General features: G+C 47.5%; 1 protein-coding gene across 1 annotated transcript; it reads right to left on the bottom strand.

Moving 5' to 3' along the window:
* Window positions 1-926: 926 nt before the first annotated feature.
* On the bottom strand, window positions 927-3,422 carry LOC113563723. The gene is made up of 2 exons (XM_026975812.1): window positions 3,387-3,422; window positions 927-3,350 (listed from the first exon to the last, which is right to left on the bottom strand). Exons 1-2 carry the CDS (start codon window positions 3,420-3,422, stop codon window positions 2,544-2,546), a joined length of 843 nt encoding a protein of 280 aa, XP_026831613.1. The 3' UTR covers window positions 927-2,543.
* Between the last annotated feature and the right edge of the window lie 3,994 nt (window positions 3,423-7,416).

Raw genomic sequence — 7,416 nt, 5'->3', positions numbered from 1 at the left:
AAGGTGTGGAAGTCGCAGATTGCCAGCTAAAAGTAATCCCTTGCACTGAAAAAATCAATATAAGCTTATGTCAGTGGCCAGTATTGCACAGATACCTGCATACCTACCATTTTCCCAGTAATTGGCTTTCAACATACTTTTCTCGCCGTGCACTTTATGGCGCTGCGCAGCGCGCTGTGCTTTGTATCTGTATCTCCATCTGGGTATCCCTATCTCCATTTGTATCTCTCGCTTCAGCTGTGGGTCATTAGTGCGCTGGAGCTGCGTAGTTTGCCCCGGTTCGTCCGCTGGCTTCTTGTTCATTTTCTCATTAGTGAGTCAATACACGCAGCACGTTTTGTCCCCACATTGTTACGTCGGACACTTGCCCCATGGGATGTGCACCGTATCCTTGTGCGATGCAGGACACAAGGATCTAAGCAGGGAAAAAGGGAAAAACAGACGCACATGCGAGCTGGTGCCCCCCAGAGAGTTGTTTAAGATGCGTTGCAACGCACTTTCGCACTTTGCTGACTGCTGACTGCAACTCGTGCAGCTGTCTATCCATGGCCAAGATATCCGCTGTTCCCACCAACCGACTGACTGACATACTCACCCGTGCCCCCCAACACACCCCTTTGGGGAGCAAAGGATTCCGGGGCCATGATCCGAAAATGTAAAGTGTAAACTTTTTGCCAGTTGTTTGCTGAACTGAACTGAACTGAACTGGCACTGCACTTTGTCTTCCTGCTTGGCTGGCCATCGCCATCGCCATCGCCATCAAGTGTGGCAACTCATGGCATTTACAGCCCTGCGAGCAATCCTTAAACATCCCCATCAGTCCCCAGGAGGACCACAAATCCGCAAATCTGCAAATCCGCAAAGATGCCCTTAGTGCCCGCTCTGAAATTTAAATAAGACAAAGTCATCGCCAGAGTTCCGTCTTAGTTGTCGCTTTTTAATCTCCTTGCGTAGTTTGTATATGGTAGTTACAGTATAGTACACTCAATATATAAATCTAGGTTTGCCGTTTGCACTTGCAGCTTAGCCTAGGCTGCGTGGCAATCAATTGAGTTTACAATCTTGCTCGGAGCTTAAGGATAATGCTTAAGGATAATGCATTTACATGTACACTTAGACTAGACATGCTTGCACACCGATACACCGATACACCGATACAGACACAACGAGGACTCTATGAGCTATGTATGTCACTTATGCGCTACCATATTCAATATTAATAATTGCCATTTGTTTGGAATTCCTCATTCTCCGCTTTCCCCTGGCCAGCAGCCATTCCGCTTTGTTTGTTTTTTGAAAACAATGAGCAACATTTTTCCATGGTTTGTTCCCACTCATCCATTAAACTGACGTCTCGCCATTGTTATTAGTTTTCCGCACAAAAACCCCATTCTCGTGCTCGATTTATTCGCCGACCCTGGGGGCGGGGCAATCAATCCTAATTGCACACATTAATTATTGCAAAATCGGAATCGGAATCGGAATCGGAGGAGCTTAGCCATCATAAGCATACATGTAGTGGTACCGAAATGGAAGGGCGAGCCTTTTGAGGGATTAATTCATTAAGCTGCCGCAATTTCCGAACTTTCGGCTGTCTGAAGCACAATTAAAATGCAGCCTATGCATATTGCTATATTGGATATACATATGTACGAGTATGTAGTTCAAAGAACATAGTAGAGGATGGGCAGATAATTAGCCAACAACTGCAGTGATTATGACTTTGTACTTGGACCTCCTACGACTGGGAACTGGTCTTGAAGCCTGTTTGCCTGATTGTTCGAGTCCTTAACTTGGTATAAATTCATATTGCACCCGTAGAATTTCATTTGATAACGAACAAGCAAGTTTCGAGTAACAGAAAAGCTAGTTGAGCGACAGAGGAGTCAAAGTAAAGCTATGTACATTCGCATAGTATCTTCTTGGATTTCACAGAGTCAGGTACTTGGACAGGTTGAAGACGTAGCTTTCAATTCAATTGCTAGACGTTTGGGACATTTACAGAACGGATTCACAGAACAAACATTTACATAATGGAAGATCTAAGATATGAGAGCTAACAGTTACACTAATCCCACTATGCAACCACTGCAACCCGGTGGTAAGGAGCCGATGTAGGGGGGCTTTCCTGTTGCATAGTGTTCTATCACCGATCGATAAGCTAATGAGTGGCTAGGCGAGTCTAGATTGCTATGTACACACTTCGGATGGGCTGCCCATGGGGTGGCGGCACTCAATGGATACTTCTAGGCCAATTGCAATTCGGTTTGAGCTGTGCTATTGATTCGCTTGAAGGTAAAACTAGCTACACACGCATATCTTTGCTGGCCAAATGATTACTTTTCCTGGTGCACATGGTGCACTTCCTGACTGAAACCTGAAGAGCTGGTGGAACTGGTAGCTATAGGGAATACAAATCTGACTGGCTTAGAAGTGTCCAAAATATTCCGCTCCCATCGACCGCTCCGGATAAACACACCTATGTATATGGTTGTATCTTAAGGCTAATTTCTGGGCTTGTTTCCGTGGTTCTGTTGCTGAGTTTACTTGACCGAGGAGCTGGAGGAACTCGATGCCTCCACGGGCTGGCTCTCCAGTTGGGGCGTGGTCTCCACCAGGGCGAGTCCGATGCTCTCGCTCTCACTGTCGCTGACCTCCTCGTCGTCCTCCACGTCGCCGAGAGTAGTTATTTGGCTCTGGACACTCTGGCACTGCTCCAGGATCCTGTGGGTGGATGTGTTCCTCATCTGGACCTGGTCCTCGCTGGCATCGATGAGCGAGGGCGCCGAGGTGGTGTCCGCTCCGCCCACAGAGCTGATGACTCCGTTCGGAGATCCCAGCGAGGCGTTCGAGCTGCGTAACCGTTTCATGCCCGTCATGGGCATGAAGGACACGTGGTGACCCGACGAGTTCGACGGTCCCGGGGTCAGGGCCTTGAGACTGGGCGCCAGTGGAGTGGTGGCCCCACTCACAGAGCCCCCTGCACTGCCACTGCCACTCAAAGTGGGCGGCACCGAGGCGATCGTTAGGGTGGACACCGAGGAAGGACGTCCGCCGACGCCCAAGTGCAGGGAACTGGCCGAGGCAGCCGCCACCGGAGGCGCACTGATGGTGACTATGGTCTTGGCCAGGGCGCTGTTCACCGCCGTGGTGGAGTTGTAGTCGCCGCGCAACTGCATCCCCGAGCTGCGGCGCCTGGAGCGGTGGTGGTGGCGGTGGAAGCTCTGGCATCTGGTGCAGGATCGCTGCGAGGACGAGGGCGTGGCCGTGCCCGAGGAGTGGTGCTGGTGGTGGGCGGACCGCGATCCGCCGCAGTTGCTGCCCCCGCTGCAGGTGCTGCAACTGCTCAGCTGCCGTCACATGAGCGTCCGGTCGATCTGGTTCACCGAGTGGTAGCCGAAGGAGGTGGAGGCGGCCACCATTGCAGCGGCCACGTGACACTGTGAGAAAAAACGGGGGAGCAGGGCACGAAAAGCAGTGATAATGTGTACAATACAAATAATGAAAACATATTAAAGGCATTTTGGTTTAAAATTAATTGATTAGAATGAATAACAAAGTTAAACAAGAGTGCAGACGTCAAGATGTAGAACAGAAAAGTTTGAAATAACAAACAAATGCCGAAGTAATCCGAATAAAGTTGAAAAGTAAGCAGGAAAACAAGCAACAATTCGATTCAGTAAAGTTAAAAAACAATACGGTGTGAAAGAGACAGGGACAGAGACAGAGAGGGGTGAAAGAGTAGAAAGGCGAGAAAAAGCGTTTAATTAACATTTTGTTGTCTTATTTCGTTTCGAGTGTTTGCATACAATTTGCAGGCAGTGTTTCCGGAAAAGTTCGGGTGTTATTCTCTTCTTTTTCTGTGGAGTGTGGCTGTAAACAAAATTGCCGTTTCAACGCAGCAGCAGCAACGGCAGCAGCAACAGCAAAGCAACAAAGTGAAACGACAACAACAACAATGCACAGCCAGAGCAACAATAACAACAACACCAGGTGGGTGGTGGATGGCGGTGAAAAACGAAGGGGGGGGAGCGACACAACAACAACAACAACAACAACAGCAATAAGAATAGAGACGAAACCCGTTGCGGCTTTTCCGGGCAGATTTCCCCTTGATTTCAACCATTTCAACCATTTTTCCCAGGCTTTTCCTCTCTTCTTTTTTGGGTGCAGTAAAAGTCAAAGTAAAATGCATGATTGAAAACAGCAAAACAATAAAAGAGTGGGTGGAAAAACTAGGAAAAGAGCAACAACAAGCAGCCATAGCAACAACAAAAGAGCGGCAAAATGGGCAAAGAAAAGCGGTAGCTGAAATTCCAATTTCTGGTTTTCAGTTTCTTTTGGCTTTCTTCATTTTTTTTTTTTTTGAGGGGCTGAGAATAAAAACAGTAACAACAACATTATCAAAAATGTGTGAGTGTGCGTGTGTGGTATTTTTGGGGGGAAATTCCAAGGGCTTTCCCATCCTCCAAGTGCTTTGCTCCCAGCCCCGTTTCACCTTAAGCCAAACCAACAAAAAACCCATCATCTTCGGTCGCCCAATTCAATTACAGGCTCACAGGCACCTCCTTCTCCTTCAGGCCGCTTAAAATTCTAAAATCCCTCGCCCATTTGCATTGCGTATACGCCGAGTGGCCCGTCGCCCGTCGCCCTTCGTCCTTCGCATTGCGGTCGCAATTAGCTTAAATAATTGAAGAGCCTGACCGGATAGCCCGCTTAGCAGACGCCCCAGGCCAACTGGGTAATTTGCAATTTTTATAGCCCCCCGGCGATGTCGAAAATAAAAAAAAAAAACAGCAGGGAGGCAGATAATCACTTGAGTTAGTTTTGCCCGATATGATCTACTCCGTGTGAGGTGGGACCTATGGCGTCTGCAAAGTCCATGTGATTTCAAGTAAAAATAATAATTTACACTTATTACTTGATATTTGAAATCAGAAGAGTGCCCATTTCTAATCCTGTTCAGTAACTAAATTTAAATGCCTGCTTTATAGCCGGCTTATCTAGACTTATCACCTAGAGCACTTTTATCATAACACTTTAATGACTCATTAGGGCGGGTCACCCAAAAAGGACCTTTCGTGCGGCTCCGCCAAAAGGTCAATAGCACCGTGGAGCTCCAAGTGGGCTGTTTCGCGCACGAACTTGTCGCGGCCACGCCCCTTTGGCTAATTTATTGCCCGGCACTCGATAACCACTCCGGGGTCCTGGGAGCCACAGGATCCCGACTTGGGCCGAGCTCAAAGTTTCGCCAGAGGCTAAGCTGCAGGGGCACCCAATCCCGCCTGCTTAACGGCGACCTTGTCGGCTGACAGTCACAAAATGCCCGATTGCCAGGACCTCATTTCACGGCCCCCTTTGGATCCTGGGCAGGACATTAAAAGTTACATGGCTGCCTACGAGAATTCGCACGGACTGGAGCTCGGACTTCCGCTCCAGCGACTCTGTCACATAATTATAAACGTTAATTTCACGTTCACAGTCAATTAGGGATAATTGATGTTTGCGCAACATTTGTGGTAAATTACATTTTGATGTTCGTCCTGCCCGAGAAATGAGCCATTATCGAAGCCATGTATTCGGAATGTATTTGTATACACGTATATAAGGCACCCGATTATTGTTACATTTAGTGCGCCTCAGTTCGTTTCGGTGGCATGAAATTGGTTTGATTAATCGGTTAAGCAATTTCGATTTCGAATTCAATTTGGACCGCTTCGCATAAATAGCACAAAGCCTTGGCCAATAATTGATGCAATTAGCAGCGATTATAGCAGCAGCATTTTAGCAAAAGCAGCAGTGCCAGCCACAAGGAGCAAAGTATATTTATCAAGGATTGATTAAAGTACGTGCTATTTCCCGTCACTTTTCGCTACTCGAAGGCCCCGAAACGAAGCAGCTCCGAGGATGTGGCAGTTGGCCTCCGGCTGGCCAGTGGTTTCCTCTGCAAACAGTCAGAAGCACAAATTCCATGGTTTACAAGCTGCCAAATTTATGCTAAACAGTCTCAGCTGCAAATGTGTGTGTGTGTGTGGCTCCGATTTGTGTGTATGTCTGGCTGGCATTTTCAATCAAAACATCTTGTTGCGCTCAAGTGCACAGGGAGAATTCAGCACCGCCTCTTAGGTATTATATTCGTCATAGAAAATTCGTTTCTTCTAACAACAATGTCAAAGTTATAATGAGAAGTTGGCTCAGATTTTACAAGTAATTTCCCAAAGCGAGTTTATTGAATATGAAATCAGTGGAAATGGCGTAAACGATACTTTACTTTATGGCATTTAAATGTCGTAATGAGATGCCGCAAGTATAATTTTCATGCGTAAAACGATCTCTGGTTGACCTTTCTGCGATTTTCTCCACGTGCACGCCCACCAAAGATGCCAGTCGAAATGGGATGCAAATTGGCCCTGGCGGGCAGAATGCGCTTATGTGTGTGTGCAAGGGTGGGCCTATGGGCGGGTGGGAATCCTTTACGGCTCATTAGGACACCGAGTGGGCGGTCAAGGGCGGGCGCAAATGTCAGGCGGCCCACAGACGACAGTCGGCGATTAATCGGCGTGTTGAGGGCGCATGTGGAAGTGTGGGCGGTGGTGGCATTAAAGTTGAATGGAACTCGTGTAAAGTTAATTTTTAAGTGCCGAAATGGGACTACCGACTGCCAGTGCCCAGTGCCCAGTGCCCAGTGCCCAGTGTCCAGTGCCACACAGACAGCTGCAACTTGCGGCCGACCGCAATGTGCTTGAGGTGGCACAAAGATGGCCAACAGGGCGGCAGGCAAGTGCCGGACTTTTGAGGGCGGAAATCGAGTCCTTTCGGTCAGGCAGCTAACCACACATCTGCAATATCCTCATTTGAGCAAAGCCATTTCCACTTGCCGTAGAGCGGGCAAATTGCGGCTGCCGGAAGTCGCCTCATTTGTCGGGCAAAGGGCAGGTCCTTCCTGAGCTAAGGATTTGCCATAAATTATACAAATCGCAAGCAGTTAGCAAGGTCAGAAGTGTCGGGTGTTTGATAAGTTTGCTTTAATCTTTTAAATTTGCCTTGTACAACGGGTCGTATGCGTATTATCCTCCTCGCTATCTGTTTTCTTCTTCAATTCTGGGCTAATCTCCCTACTGCCCATTTCCACAGCTCCCTGGTGAGTCATAACCCTCTTTAGTTAAATTAAAGATTTTCGATAGAAGTTTCTATTAAATTAAGTGCTTCTTGTTGATTTATATTTGGCATTTAGTGTTCTGGGCAACCGCTCTGCAAGCGGCAGGCAAACTTATAAAGTCCGCAATCTTAATCCTTTGACAATCAATTCGCTTTTCGTGTTGTGCGATCCAGTAAGCTTTAAATCCCTTTATGTTTTATTGAAGAACCAAGCTGAATGCCGGTAAATGCCTGCATTTTATACCAGAATTATTTTAA

The sequence above is a fragment of the Drosophila erecta genome, unplaced genomic scaffold (genome assembly GCF_003286155.1).
Source record: "Drosophila erecta strain 14021-0224.00,06,07 unplaced genomic scaffold, DereRS2 tig00000000-arrow-pilon, whole genome shotgun sequence".
Taxonomy (NCBI): Eukaryota; Metazoa; Arthropoda; class Insecta; order Diptera; family Drosophilidae; genus Drosophila; species Drosophila erecta.
The sequence above is the reverse complement of the archived record's forward strand: the minus strand, read 5'-3'. Positions and strand labels throughout refer to the sequence as shown.

Excerpts from the sequence above, each read along its gene's own strand:
- LOC113563723 (XM_026975812.1), bottom strand. The coding sequence starts at position 3,422 with ATGGTGGCCGCCTCCACCTCCTTCGGCTACCACTCG. Across the intron at positions 3,351-3,386 it reads CCTCCTTCGGCTACCACTCG|CTGAGCAGTTGCAGCACCTG; the intron begins GTGAACCAGATC and ends ATGTGACGGCAG.